The sequence below is a fragment of the Fringilla coelebs genome (genome assembly GCF_963513975.1).
Source record: "Fringilla coelebs genome assembly, chromosome: 3".
NCBI classification, from domain to species: Eukaryota; Metazoa; Chordata; class Aves; order Passeriformes; family Fringillidae; genus Fringilla; species Fringilla coelebs.
In genome coordinates, this window is record NC_140030.1 from 16331391 (window position 1) to 16347439 (window position 16049).

At 35.6% G+C, this 16049-nt stretch overlaps 1 protein-coding gene across 5 annotated transcripts in view; it reads left to right on the forward strand.

The window, feature by feature from the left end:
- The window catches only part of KIDINS220 (kinase D interacting substrate 220), a 75178-nt gene extending 59568 nt beyond the window's left edge, over positions 1 to 15610 (forward strand). For 3 of the 5 annotated variants that reach the window (XM_084203241.1, XM_084203243.1, XM_084203242.1), the window contains 6 exons: positions 953 to 1063; positions 1943 to 1999; positions 8234 to 8374; positions 10155 to 10253; positions 11115 to 11363; positions 13205 to 15610. In XM_084203241.1, the coding sequence (XP_084059367.1) occupies positions 953 to 1063; positions 1943 to 1999; positions 8234 to 8374; positions 10155 to 10253; positions 11115 to 11363; positions 13205 to 14473 (1926 nt within the window). In that variant the 3' untranslated portion in view covers positions 14474 to 15610. The remainder of the gene's footprint in view (positions 1 to 952; positions 1064 to 1942; positions 2000 to 8233; positions 8375 to 10154; positions 10254 to 11114; positions 11364 to 13204) is intronic. The other 2 variants (XM_084203244.1, XM_084203245.1) reach the window with 2 other exon arrangements.
- The last annotated feature ends 439 nt before the right edge of the window (positions 15611 to 16049 follow it).

A 16049-nucleotide genomic window follows, 5' to 3' on the forward strand; every position in this document is an offset into this window, starting at 1 on the left:
GTCATAGAATTACTTACTTTATACTGAATTTCATGCTGTAGACTAATCAGAATCTTGTCATGTGCAGAAACACAAATCAGGTAATATGTTCTCTTGTGAAGTATCTGGATAATACAATTTTGAAAATGCTACACATAGAGACACCAGAAATCAGTAATGCAGCCATTGTTTTGAGATTTCTTTTAGGTTTTTATGATGTTTTGTTGGTTTTTAGATTTTGTTTTTTTGGGGGGGAGGAGTTTTATTAAGAATTGGGTAATAAGTTGAAAGCAATGAGTGCTGTAATGCTGCTTTTCCTAAAGTCTAAATTAACACTGTCCCTTAAAGTGTTATTTGTATTGAACAACATGCATTAATGTATTTCCAGCAAAACAAAACTCCAATACTGTCTGCTCTAAGCATCTGTTCATATGTTTATCAAATCTAGTGTTTGTGGAAGTCCCCAGGTTTGGTGCCACAAATATGGGAAGCTCTAGTGATGCTCTAGTGTATCACACTTCTTATTTATTTGGTTCAATTGTCTTGGCCATTACAAATGACTCAAAGTCTTGCTGAGCACCTGATTTTTAGTTTAGAAGGTCATAGAGTGAAATTGTCAGTATTGTTATTAAATTATCCTTTTCCCATATTGAAAGCAGACGTTGGAGTGTAGCTACCAAAACCATTCTGACTCTGTTCTTCCAGAAAACTATACCAGAGCACCCATTGGCTTGGAGGGAAAAAAAGGGGTCATTTGCTGAGTGATTTTGAAGAATTCACTCCAGAGCTTTTGATTGAATTCTATTCAATGGTTCAATGCAAAAGTAAAGAAAGCCATTAGTAATTGCTCTTTTTTACTTTATGAAACTCAACTAGAGGATGTGTTTTGTTGTAATGATTTTTATTTTATTATTACATTTTGATTTGTGTAATTGTTTGTCCCTTTTTTGTTACACCTTTTTTTTTCCCATAGCCATTCTTTGCCCCATGTCTTTACATGCCAAGGTATTACCCTGGCAGTTCTCATCTCATCTCACGTCCACCACTAAAAACGAGTTTGTCCAGAGATCAGAACAATGGCCTAGTAAGTATTTTGAAGGGTAATTCAAATACTAACCTAGACAATAAATATAGTGAGTAATGAAATTGAAGGTTATTAATGATGGTTCTCTGTTAGACAAGTATAAGCTTTATATTATAAATATTTTAAGCAAAGGTTTTACTAACATGTAATGTAAATGTATTTTGTTTTAACTTTAGAAATTCTTTACAGAGGAAGACCAATTCTAGCATCCGTGTATAAAGATGAGAGAAGAATGACCTGTGATACTGGCAAAAAATATATTAATGAAAATGCCAACAGTACTGTAGTACTAAAATAGATGTAGTGATAGAAGAAAAATGAGTGCTACTCGTAAATTTATACTCAAATTTTTTAATAATGTGTCACAAATTCTTTGTGCCTGGAGAAAATAAAATTACATCCTTTAATATTGTAAAGAATGTTAGAAACTGGAAGATCATATTTAAATGTTAAAAGAAATAGATTTAATATTTAAGTAAAACAAAATACATTTTATCTGAAGTGTTTTTGCAAGTACATATAATTCAATTTTACCTATCAGAAGAGCAAAACTAGCAGACTTTTCTAGTTTCCTATAGAATAATAAATTTCCTATTTAACGGTACTTATTTTACTGACAGATGGCTGTTCAAATGGAATTATGAACTGAGGAAAGATAAAAAGTAAAAGCCTCACTTGTTGGTCGCTTTAATTCTAGGGTATTGATACAATGAGCAAGGCTGTTAAAAGGTGGTGAAAACTTTAATCACTTAAAGAAAACAAATGTGTTTCTATTGAATTATGTATTAATATGAGATCATTCTCATTCACTGTTTACTTCATAATTTTTGTTGAGCCCTTGATCATTTTACCCAAACCATAATATTTTGTTGTTGTTAGGATGTTATCAAGGAGGATGCTGATGAGGGGCTTCCTTCACCCACAGACCCCTCAATGGTAAACGAGTAGTCATGTGGTGTGGAAATTTTAGCATCTCATTGCTTTTTCAGCAGTAATGAGTCTGCATTAATCATAACTGCAGTTCACTAACACTGCATCAGTGGCTTTGGTGGGCAAATAGAGTAGTCGAAAACTAATGTAGTTCGTGAATGAATTTAAAAGCTAATATTTCACTTGTAAGATGTACTCTGTTTTCCCCTGTAGTTTTCCCCCTGCCTTTCTCAGTAGCTGTGGTGAGCTTTCAGTCAAGTGTCGTGGTAGCTGAGCAGAGTGTAGAATGACAGCTGGTCATTCAGTGCTTAAGTTTTAGAAGTAATCGTGTTTTTCTGCTTCAGTCAACTCTCTCTCCCGAACCTACTTCTTTAGTTGGTGACATAAAGCTATTGCAGGTAACACAATGTAAGGCAGCTTTGATAGAAATGGAAAAATAAAACATTGCTGGTCATAATTTATTCTTGAGTCAGGATGTTAACACTTACCTTTTCTATGACTTGTCTTGTTTTATCCTAAGTATTCATACTTAGGATATCGTCTTTATGGTATATGTTTTAACTCTAATTACAGTAATTGTGTTTTATACCAAAACAAAGAGTTTAATGTGACTGTCATGATTCTCTTTAATATTTGCTGCCAATAGTTGTTGGCAAAAGTTATGGTTTGATTGCATTTACTTTTTCTTTTAGTAAATAATTGCAAAAATTGTCTTTCTACTATTGTGCAATGAAAAAATAATCAAATCCCACACAGATTCCAAACTCTGCTTAAGGGTACATAACTTTCACTGAGAAACCACATATGTGCAGTGCAATGGAAAAGGTATGCTAAGTTTCTCTCTCCCAAGTCATTTTTTACCTTGTGTGAAGGGATGACTTCGGAGTACTTTTTCCTTTGGAAATGCCATCCTTGTGTTTGATTCCTTATCTCATTATCCCATTATTTTCCCAGACCTTTGAGACTTGCCAGTGCAAGGAAAATTAATGACTTGCTCAAAAGTATTAGCATGATGGCTGAGAACTGTGTGTCTCTGTGAGTGTGACAAGGCACACAAGCCTGGAAAAGTGGGATTTAGTCTTGGGGCAGAGTAGTGAATGAGTTCCAGCAGCAGAATTGGAACTGGGTGCCTCTTCTGCTTGCTGCTGAGTGTTTATCTTAATGCTCATTAACATGCAGCTTCAAACAGCAGTTTAAAAGACTCCTGTAAGTTAAGTAACCTATTGCCTCTAAGTAAGAAAATACAGGAATTAAAACATTAAAAAGAAACTTCTTTTGAGATAATGATAATGGAAGATTTTGTTAGATCTGTTTTTTAATTTAATGTATACTATTGTGAGCCTGTAATGCAGCACTTCAGGTCATATATTTTTTAAGACTTAGCACTATTTAACCTATGGTGTAAATCTAAAACTTTGAATTTTTCTTAAAGTCTCTTGGGAAGTTGACAAGAAGGTTGTTAGTCAAGATATGATATGCGATGTCTTAGCAGTGTTTCATTTACTCTAAATCCACTTCTTTTGTCAACTTTATTGAATTTTCCATGAAAGGAAACAATATTATGTTTGTGTTATGTGCTACAATTATCTGTAGATGATGGGTGCAATAATTTCATCCAGCTATTTAGGTAGCTCTTAATTGATGGGTCGTTGCTACTGTATAAGTGATCCAACTTATTAAATGGTTTGGTGCACGCAAAGTAATTAAATAAATGAAAAAAACCTGCACAAAGTAGTTAATGAACACCAAGATGTGTAATTGGTTTGGTGATTGAAAACAAGAGGAGCATGTAGAATCAAAATTGTCTTTCATGCTAAACTGGCAAGGAGCCAGGAATGTTGCAACTCCTGTGTAAAATAGAGAATAATCATTGTTTTGAATGTTTGAGTCATAACAGGGTGAAAAAACAGGATTACTCAGGAGCATAATTTTTTTTTCACACAGATCATAATTTCTTCTTATTGCATGAGTTAACAGAGCTGTGTGGAGGCTGTTAGTGATCTAGTTATGGGTCTGCTGTTGTTGTCAGTCTGATGTTGGAGTGACCAAGTTCTGAAATTCCAGACACCATCATTAGTCTCATAATATCTGTGTAAGTCCAGGTTAGCTTAGTAAAAATCAGGAATATTTTGAGTATAGTCATCCTGTATCAAGCATTTTACTTTAGCCACCTTCTATAGCTAGATTCTGTTGCTGATGATAAAACTTGTCTGTCTCAGACCATAGTTTACTGTTCTTTGCTGAATGGATCAAAACATTGATGTCAAACTGGTAAGTTGACCAAATACCATCTGTTTAAGTTGTATCAGCATGAAGGCACATTGAAATTTTAGGTTATCAGCTTGAATCACTAATGTAAATAGTCTTAAGATGGCAGCCTTTGGCATTTGTGATGGAGACAACATGCATTTCTGCAGGTTTTACTGTACAAATGCGTATTTTTGAATAACTGCAAAAACTTCTAGAATGCCCTTTTGAAGAGTTTGTAAGTGGATTGCAGTGTTACCAGTCATGGAATGGTTCACAGAATCCCCTTTTATGTTAGAAATCAAACCAGCATTAGCAGTGCTTATCTGTCATAAACTTTGATTTTGCGCTTTCATTTGCATTGTTAATTTTGACTTCTTAGGAAGTAGCTTGTTCCAATATAATTACTTTGTTTAAATACGCTTTTTTGTACTGCACTGAATGTATAATCCATTAAGATATAGTATTATGTGTGCTTTGAATGAGGACTAACATGATCCAGAGCATGTAGTATAGATAAACATAGAGTACTTCTTAAGAAGTACTTTTCAAAAATTTGAGCATGAATGAAAATGTATGGCATGGGAGTTTTCTCACAGGTTTTCCAGTGCTTTTGTGTAGCATTTTTGTGCTTATAAGAAATACCTTTTCTATTCTGTGGGTGGTGCTGGTTTGTTTTTGGGGCTTTTTTGGGCAGGTGGGGGCGAGGGGCATTGGCAGATCTGGTTTGATAGAATTTGAAAAGTTATTTGGGGTACGTTGGTAGTATAATGGGATCTTGAGATGGCAGGAGAATGTTTCTGACAGAAAATCTTCCTTTTAATGAAACAATCTAAAACCTTTATGAAAACCAGAATATAACTAGTGGTTTTTTTACAAATGCAAAACAGAATAGTCTGCTCATGAAAATAGTATTTGTATAGCATATCCTAAATGTATATTTTGAAGACCTATTTTAAAAGTTTCATCACATGATGAAAATATCCTGTGTCTATCCTAACCCTGATTTCCTGTTTACTTCAAAGCATGTTCTCTGTATGTTCAACCTTTGTGATGTCACTTTAAGCTGTTGTTTCTTTTAATTCTGTTTTGTCCTTTTCTCAAAGCTGTGTAAGTCTGAGTTAAACAAAAACAGAAAGGTACAGCCACTTCCTGTGGATTCTCATTCACTTGTTTCAGAGTCATTCCAGAAGCTATCATACTGGTGCTTCATGCTGGGCTGTCTGTAAACTAATGCTCATTACTAGCCTTGAGGTTTGTTTTGACAAGCTGCTTTTAGCTTTTGCATGGCAAATACTTTTCAGACTAATGTTCTCTAAGCATCTCTAACAAAACCACTAAGGCTGAAAAATGTGTCAGTTTAAGTACAGTTTTAATTCACTTACATGATGACAATATCCCTAAAGCTATTACATTACTTATTCTTCAGAGAGTGCTTTTCATAAAGAATGATTTGGATTAATGTGCATCTATTTCAAACAGTTCACACTTTAACAAAAATAGTCTAAATATTTCAGCTTTTATGTATCTTTTTTATACACTGAAAGCAAAGTTTCTAAACTAGGTCTTAATGCATGCAGAAAGAATTGCTTGTCCTTGATTGTTAGAAAAATATTTTGATCTGAATGAGAATCTGTTAAATTAGAAGTGTTTAAAACTTTTCTTCATTTATTTCTGGGTATATCATAGATAATGTATTTGATAGATTCTGAGAGCAAAGGCAGTTGCTAACACATGTTGCGTAGGGACCATTTATTTTAGTGGTACCACAAAGTAATTTTGGCTATAACAGTTTCTTCTGTTTTAATTGATAAGCCTTCTTTCAAAAAATAATTAAGATTTGAATAAACTTAGTATCCTGTTGCTGTTGATGTATTATCTAACTCATGCCAATAGTAAATAGTGTGTTTATGAGGAAATAATGGATCAAGCTGGTATTGTGAAGAAAAACCCACAGTGATCTCTTAAAGAGGAAGATTAAAGATGTTCATACAAGAAGTATATGATAAATAGATTATGGGTGAAGCTTCATTCTGTCATTTTCATCATTTTGATGATTGGCTTATATCCTTGACATGATACAGATTTTAGATATGCTGAGAATCAGACTAAATTAAGACCTAAAATTTGTCTTTTAGACATGCAGTATCTGAAATGTAGCTGGCATGTCCTCTAAAGGGGTACCAAGCCCTAGTTTAAGTGCCTAGACTGAAGTGGAACTAAAATGTTTAATTTTTCTGCAGTAATTTAGGTAGATTGATTTCCCAGAAAACAGGATATATCTTTTGTTTGTTTATTATCCAATTGACATGACACTAAAAACATTAGGAATGGTTAAAGAAACAAAGATTGGTGCCCCAGCTATTTCCAGGCAAGTGTGTGAACTGCCAGGCTCAAATTCCCTACAGCCCCCAGTAGTGTTCCCAAATGAAACTGATAGTTACACACTTTAAAGTCCATTTCAAGGACATCTGGTGGAGAGCTTTGGGGGAATTACAAGTAATACTACCTAAACTTTGAAACTCAGAGTAGGTTGGGTGAGGGGTGTGCCTAGCTCCCCAGATCAGGATATCTTTGATAACAGTTAAGTCAGAACTCTGAGGCTGTAGATAATGGCGTTTTGGATTGCTGCCTTGGAATTACTAGCTGAATAAATTATTTGTAAATATCCTTGTTTAGATAATTCAGATAAGGTTAATGGCATTCTCTGTGATAACTCTTGGTTTTCACAGGGATGGGGATCTAGTAATTTAATAATTTATCTAGTAATTTATATTAATTCTGAAAGATTAAACATCTTCCAAGTAATTAAATAAAAATGGGAGACAACATTACAACTCCAAAACCAGTCTTCTTTGGTGATTTGAAGATTAAAATAAAACTTGATTAACTGGATAGTCAAAATGCCCTTTTACATCCCAGGGCTTGTGCATGTAATAATGACCTCTGAAGCTTAGAAGCTCTTCTACATCCTCCCAAAATGAGCTTGGTGCACAGTCTACAATGCTGCACCCAAATCTTCATTTTAAGAAAAAAGGAAAGGTGCAACCTCCCTCACAAGTGGAGAGCATACAAATATTTTTTAACTGATAGAATTGATTCTGATTTTGCTTGGAATCACTGATGTAACTACATAGGTTCCAATCCAGGGGGAATGTGTTTTTTTTAAAGAACATACTGCCTTAATATACTGTCTACCTGCAGATGCATTTGTTTTAGTTTTCCAGCTTTTCTTTGAAATTCCCAGAAGCTAGCAACATTAACAGGACTACTCTTGTGTTACAGAGCTGAATAATTATAAATAATTTCTGCCTGAATCTTGCCCAAGTTTGGGGTACGTGAAGCATCCTCATAGTATCTTGTAGGGCATTTGCAGTGCTGCTGTTTCAGTACTGTGGTACACAGCCCCTTGGCTGATCTTGCATAAGCAGAGCTGAAGGAACCTCTGGAAAATGAACAGATAATGTTAAAATTATTGTTAAAATTAATCCAAGGGGTTGAGGAGTTATCTTTGTTTTGAATGTCTTTGAGTTTTAGGTCATCTTTGTCTGATAATAAACCAGGAGATTTTAAGACAGAAAAATCTAAGTTGTATCTGCATTATTTGAGAAAAAAACCCCAAACATCCCAAAACCAAAGTAACTGCTAAAGTTAGGGGAAAACTTGTGAGTGAAACTGCATTGTAAATTGATTAACCTGTACTTAATATTTCTGATTTTTATGTTTCTTTACTTAAAATTATGTAAGAGGGTTATTTTGTCCCAAAGGCAGGACTCAAGGTGCTGTTTTTTTTCTCCTAGAAATACATATAATGAATGTTTCCCAATATATAGCTATTTTGATAGTAATTAAAAATGCCTGTGCATTCTTATTTTCATATCTTAATTTTAAAATATAGTCGAACACAACTTGATTTGTGTTAGTGTGTATTGTGAATTTCTGGGTGCACTGAGTACTGGAACAAGTCTTATGTGCATGTTTTCTCACTTACAGGGATCAGGCACAGGGTCAGCCACAGGAGTATCCCATGTATCTCTGAGCACAATGAGTGTGGAAGCCGTGTGTGAGAAGCTAAAGCAGATAGATGGTCTGGACCAGAGCATGCTACCTCAGTACTCTGCAACTATAAAAAAGGTATCAGCTGAATTTCATTTATGTGTTTAGTTCCTAAACATGGAGATAGACAAGGAGAAGAAAATATTTAGTTACCTCTTTTCTTGAAAATGTTTATTAAAAACATCAGACGTTAAAATAACATCCTAAGTTCTGTGCATGACAAGTTTGGAGGGCATTTTAATACAAGCATTCATTTTTCAGAGGAAATGCTCTGATGGATAGGACAAACAGAAGTATAGATGCTGATGAGACTGGTTATTCTGAGAAAAGAAGAAGAAAAATGTTTTCAAAATTGCCATGTGTAATGAAAAAATAAAAAGGGTTGCAAATGTCTTCTATATCTAAGTAGCAGTATCCCTTACTATTTCTCTGTGAAAAATTGGCACATCTCTCCTGTTGTAAATGAGTGGTAAAGGTGGTTCCATTTCTTTATCACAGTCCACATCTATTTGCTTTAGAAAAAGGTCACGGTGTATTTTTCTGTCTCTCCTCTTTTCTGTGATAGATACATTAGCACTGAATTGTTTTTTGCTCTTGAACTTTTTTTTTCACCATTCCATGTGCTCTTTTCTACAAAGAAAGAAGGGGAAAATATGAAGGTTATCATTAGTGTTTTTGCTGAGCTCACTTTGTCCTGGAACCTATCGTATCTTTAATAATATGGAAGGATTTGATTCAAGGATTAAGAGACAGGTTTTTCATAGGAAGCTTCAGCAAAGTTACTCAAAGCATGAAGCAGGATGTTAGATTGCAGGTCATTAAGTGAAGCTGCAAAAAATTTTAGTTGCTTCCTTTGCTCCAGACTGAAAGAAGGATGTGCTCATCAGTTATCCCTAAGAGATTCCTCTTATTTATATTCTTGCATTGTAAGAATTACAAGGGATATCATGCAAAAAAGAAGGAAGAAAATGGCTCAGCCTGATCTTTTTCCTGGTTTGACTAAGACCATCTGCTGGGATATGGGTACAAAATCATTGAGATCCCTTAGTATAAGCAGAGCTCTCAACTTGGGTCTTCCGTTTTCTGGCTGCTCTCCTAAGACATGGTTCCTCTTTTACATTCTGTCTATACATGGATATATGGTATAAAGAGAAATGCCTCTTGTTGTTATGTAATGAAAATGGGTCTCTGTTGAACTTGGTGCTTTTGGAAGTTAAGCACTGTATAAACATGCTGAATGTGAGGAATATAGATTTGTTTAAGCACTTCTGTGTTGATCTCTGATTGATGATGAACATTAGAAAGATGTCTAATCTTCTGTCCCTGGCAATTTCTAATGATGGGAGGAATGTAAGCCTGTTTTATGCAGAGAGGGAACTTAATGGAGGCAGTACTTGATCTTAGATGCTTGAAGCCAGGGGTCAGATGTTGCCTGGGACTTCATTGTCTGATTATCTTCAAATGCTTGGGTGTCTGCAGTCCATTTCTGTTCTGAGTTGGAACAGAAGATAAGCAGATCAGTGTGGCTTATTGTCCCTGAAATTTTCTACCACTTACATGTTATTTCCTTATGTCTGTATATAGGACACTATCATATTGCCTTTTTTATACAAATTTTTAATGGATTTAATATTTCCATTTTTTTCCATGACACATAGGTGTTTCTTGTCCATCAGCAATTAGCACTAAATATACTTCTATAAAAACATATGGTTTTATATATAATTGGACTTAATAGTGACTTTGGGAAATTTCACTAGTAGTCTGCATCCAGCTTTACCTCAACCTTTTTAGTCTGTTACTGCCATGCCATCATTCTGGTATCCATAATTGACATTATTTAGTTGTATTTTTTTAGGCAAATATAAATGGCCGTGTCTTGGCTCAGTGCAACATTGATGAACTGAAAAAAGAAATGAATATGAATTTTGGTGACTGGCATCTGTTCAGGAGCATGGTAAGACTTTCTGTTCAGTGTTCAGGTGATCATAAATTAGTCTTTTTTAATATGAGTCTTTCTTTCTGATTGCTTCCTTATTGTCATCATCTTTCAGTTTCTAAGTATTGTCTTAAAGCATGAATGCATCTGCTATTTTGTTACTTTGTCTTTTTGTCTTAAGCACTAATGAGTAACTGTTTGCTTGTGAATTTGCATCTTAATTGATTGTGAACTCTGAAGTTTTTTATCTCCTTTTCTTGTGGGATCTGTTTTTTCTTGTGGGGGTTCCCTTTTTGAAATTTGCTTATTTTAATGAAATGGTCAGAACTTAAATCTTTTTAAAATCTCTGTCCTACTGTTGAAGTTAGTCAGGGAATTCAAAGTATATGTAATAATAAGTGCAAGGAATTGGGCAGGCAGGCTGTTATAGTGACGGTTATGCATCACAGAGAACTGAGTTTCTCTTAAGTATTTTTAGACTATTGCCAGTTTTCTTTCTTGAAATAACAGTGTGTCTCTCAACTGTAAGTCAGTCTTGAAAACACCAAGAATTACATGATGAGATTTATTGTTAGATACAAAGTGTTCGGTTTTGCTTTAAAATTTGTAATTTATCACTTACTAGTTTTACAAGAATTCAAGTATTTTTGTGGCATGTGGGTTCTTTCAAGGGTTTGAGCAGTAATAAGAATAATTTGTAAATACAAAAGAATTAGCAAGTGATTTTTCTACTTTTTTGTGGTGAAAACTGCATATACAGGTACACATTTGCAGCTGTGAATTCCTCATTCCTATTTTTAATGAAATTTTGTTTATCAGTTTTGAGAACTTCTTCTATTTACGTAATTACATTTAAACTGTCTCTCTTTGCATGTTAAGATACTTGAAATGAGAAATTCAGAAAATCAGGCTGCTCAGGAAGATCCTCATGGAGCAGCGGAGCACGGTGCAGCTGCAGTTCCTCACAGTGACCTTACTCGCCGTCCTGGCCACAGCACCGAGCTGCCTCACACTGAGCTGACAGGCCTTGCTGGTCAAGCTCCCTACACACTGAACTTCAGCTTTGAAGAACTCAACACAATTGGTCTTGATGAAGCTCCTCCACGCCATAGTAACTTAAGTTGGCAGGTATTTAATGTATTCTGCTTGCTTACCTGTATGGAAAAGAGGTTTTTTACAGGCTTGCTATAGACAAGTCAAGAAATAAGTCTCTAGGATAGTTCAGATGCTTTCAATTCTCAGTCTAGGTAAAGCCTGGTTCTGCAGAAGTGTAAACTCTAGCCATACTCTGAGTTGAAGTCTTTAATTTTTGCCATCTGAAAACTAACTCATCTGTTCCAGTAATCACTCTTCATGGCAAAAAGCCTAAAGCTATCATGTTTTTCTCATCTAGCCTAGGGTGGTGTCTTCCGAGGCTTCTGTATTTTTGTATTATTCAGGCTTTGTATATGAAATATTTTAGTTATGTGCTAACCAGATATTAGCCCATTCAGCAAATGTATTTGTTAGGCTTTTGAAAATAGACAGTGCCCCATGACATCAGAAACTTGTCCTTACAATGCATAACCTCTTCATAAATTCCAGAACTGTCATCCTTCTCCAGCTGTGGTTTCTGCCATAGGTTGTGGTCAGTTTTCTTGTATCTTATGAAACCATGTGAAGTGTTGGGTTTTCATTTGTCTGTCCTTAAAATATATGACTAGTCAGTTGGTGGCTAAGTAGTGATTAAAATTAAATAAAACAAACAAGACAGCAAATCCAGTGGGGTGAATGCTCTTCATCTCTAAAAGTAAATTATAAAATCTTGGAGGTGCAACAAAATAAAAAGACACCCCAAATTCCTAACCATAGGTGATACTTTCAGTAATCAACATTGTGAAAGTGGGTTTGGGATATATATCCCAGAGATAGATTTCTATCCCAGATACTTCTGAGCGTGTGCATGCATGCCTGTGCATGTTTGTAGGATACTAATTACCCTTACTGCCCATTTCCATGGAGTATCAATGGATGTTTTTTTAGGCCAAAGTGGCATTGAATAAACAGTGCTTCTGATGCCTATATCTGAAGTTGAGTCAAAGGAATGAGAAAGGTGGTTTGTCCTTAAGATAATATTAGAATTCACCTGTTAGAATTTTTTAAAAGTCGATACTGATTTGTATTTCAGCTTCTCTGTTGTGGTGAGTTGGCCCTGGCTGGATGCCAGTTGCCCACCAAAGTTTCTTTATCACTGCCCTCCTCAGCTGGGCAGGGGAGAGGAAATATAATGGAAGGCTTGTGGGACAAGATAAGGGCAGGGAGAGATCACTCACCAGGGACCATCATTGGCAAAACAGACTGCACTTGGGGAGATTAGTTTAATCTGTTACCAATGATGTCAGAGTAGGGTAGTGAGAAATAAAACCAAATTCTAAAAACAGACATGGGGGCAAAGAGGGTTATGTTTGTCAGAAAACTGATCTTTCTGAAAACAGATATATGCAATGGAATTTTGCCAGGATATATTGAAGTATGTATGGTGGAGGTCTTATAGAGATGTTTTTGAGATTTTTTTCAACATTTAGATGAATTCTTGCTTTCTTTCTAATATAAAATGCAAATTTTGTAAATGTATGAAATGTATTAGAAAAGCCTATCTTGACATACAAATCCAGTCTTTATATGCTCAAAAGAGTTGGTCTCAAATGCGCTGGATAAAATGCTTGTTTTGTGGAAATTTTTCATTATGGGAACCAAGAATGGGAATATTTTCTCAGTTTAGTTAGTGTGTGTGATTGCATATACATGTTTATAGTAAGCATATTTAATTATAGTGTTTACAATTTTACTTGCATAATCTTATTTGCAGCAATGAAAAGAATAATTTAAGTACATATTTAATGCTTTATTTCATGCAAGAAGATCGATAAAAGTAAAAATAGATAGTTCATTTAACTGTTACCTTTTTCTCTTCCTTTTTTTTTTTCCAGTCGCAAACTCGTAGAACTCCAAGTCTTTCGAGTCTTAACTCTCAAGATTCTAGTATTGAAATATCAAAGCTTACAGACAAGGTGCAGGCAGAGTACAGAGATGCATATAGAGAGTATATTGCTCAAATGTCACAGTTAGAAGGAGGTGCCAATTCTACCACAGTAAGTGGGAGGTCCTCCCCTCATAGTTCAAGTGCTTTCTATATGGGCCAGAGCACATCGGGGGGTTCCCTACACTCCAATGCAGAACAGGAAAAAGGAAAAGATGGTGAACAAAAACAGGATGATGGAAGAAAGTCCTTTTTGCTGAAGAGGAATGATGTTGATTACAGTACTTCAGGTGTTTCTACTAATGATGCATCTCCTTTGGATCCTATAACTGAAGAAGATGAAAAATCTGATCAGTCCGGTTCCAAGCTTCTGCCAGGAAAGAAGTCTTTGGAAAGAACAAGTATTTTCCAGGCTGCAGATTTAAAACTTAAGGGAGTTACTCTCCGGTATCAGAAACTTCCCAGTGATGAAGATGAGTCAGGAACTGAAGAATCAGATAATACTCCACTTCTTAAGGAAGGTAAAGATAAGAAAACAGATATCAAAATAGAGAAGCAGCCCAAATCTCCAGAACATGGTTCTGAACCTATTAGAACCTTCATCAAAGCCAAGGAGTATTTGACAGATGCCCTTCTGGATAAGAAAGATTCGTCTGACTCTGGTGTAAGATCTAATGAAAGTTCTCCGAATCATTCCCTCCACAATGAAGGAGCAGATGATTCACAGCTTGAAAAGGCAAATCTCATTGAGCTTGAAGATGACAGTCACAATGCAAAAAGAGGAATTCCACACAGCCTTAGTGGCCTTCAAGATCCAGCTGTGGTTCGCATGTCTATTTGCTCAGAAGATAAGAAAAGCCCTTCTGAAAGCAGCCTGATAGCAAGTAGCCCCGAAGAGAGCTGGCCGGCCTGCCAGAAAGTCTATAATTTAAACAGAACCCCTAGTACAGTCACCTTAAATAACAACAGTGCTCCAAGCAATCGAGCTAATCAAAATTTTGAAGAAATACAAGCTATCAGAGATCCATCTCAAATTACCCTGCACCCTGGCTCAGGTTCGAATCCAACTGCTGTTCAGAATGAGAACCTGAAGACAGCTGCTCACAAGCGAGGCCAGCGTTCAAGTTATAAAAGGCTTTCAAAAGATTCATCAGAGCTCCACACTGTTGCAGCCTCAGAGGGGGCTGGGTTTGGAGAAGAGAGAGAGAGTATCCTGTGAAAAGCAGCCAGGTTGAAAAGAGTATGCTCATGAATTGTAGCTTGGAATTCTTTGCCAGTCTGTGGTTACATTAATCTCTGTAGTTCAAGCTTTCGATATCGTAAAAGAAGGCCTAGATTATTTTCAGTCATTTTTTCTGAAAGGAGGAATAATTTTTACCAGAAGCAAACTACTTCAGACCTTCCCCACATATAAAAGCAGTAGTTGTCAGCATGGAAAATCAGTTCTTTGTTAGAACACTGTGCAAAGATTTGGTCAGGGGCAGATTTTACAGAAGAATGGTTTAATTATGAAAAGTACAATGTGACTTTGCTTTTCTCTTGGGATATGTATTACTTATCCCATCTAAACATTCCGTTAATTCTCCATATTTGCAAGTAAAGTTAATGCTGTCCATCCTTGCCATTTGATGTTCAAGATGCCAAAACATCAAATAGCACAACCTTACCAAACTTTGCATTAATTTATGAATTAATGTGTGCGACATAAATTACATATGTTGAAATTTGAGTGTTAAGGTACTTGTTTGGCTATATGTATGCTTTTGCTCTTTGTATGTTCAGTAGTTACTGTTGAATTTGTGAACTTTGGGTAGAGTGGTGATAAGGTTTGTCAGGAATGTTGTCTTGATGTGTCACTGGAATTGGCAGTTATTTATAAGGTGATACCTTATCATTGACTTAGTGGATCCACTATTTATTTTAGGTACGCAGTTTTGCAGTCCTGAATAGATGGTCTCCGTAGATGCAACCACCAGATTAAAATACTGTAACGGTAAAGTATGAATATGATGTTTGAATTTATGAAGCATTTGTGGCTGTGTGTGGTTTTTCCTTGGTACAGTGTTTATCATTTGGTATGGAAAGAAAAATAAGCAGTGTTTTCCATTTTAAAACTAATGCATACCTTTTGGAATCTTGTCAAAGCTGTTCTCCAGCATCTTTATTTCTGAAGTACAGTGTTTGAAGATTTTTTTATCATCTAAGTGATGTACCTGAATGATGTTATAGCAAATACTTGTACTGTCCAGTGAAATCTGCATGGTTTTGAGGGAGAATTGTTCAAGCTAGAGCCTGCTAATAGGAAGAAAATAAAAAATAAATTGGCATGTTGGGCTTGTGTCCAAATTTCTTTTTGTTTGCAGTACTTTGTTTCTTCACCTGATAAAAATGTTAAATCCGTGTTGTTATGGGTTAAGTACTTCACAGATTCAATTCTTTAACATGCAATAAAACAATGTACTTTTTAATATAATACTAAATAAGTATAGAAATACATTTGATAAATGAAATTGCCAAAGCAGACATTTCTAAATTAAGTGCTGTGAGCTGCAGAGAAGTGGACACCTCTCACTAGTCCAGAGCAGTATTCCTGCTGTTTTGGCAGTCACATGTGCTCGTAACTCTGCACAGCTTTGCTTGTATCCCAGTGCATCTCCAACCAGATGCTTCCCAAGGGACCTTGTGGTCTTGGCCTTTGTTTTTCAAATCAAGAAGATGCATTTCTATGCCAGAGTCAACAGAAGTCTTTCTGCCTTTATCTAGGCTCTCTATTTTTTCAGTCCATGGATGTCTTA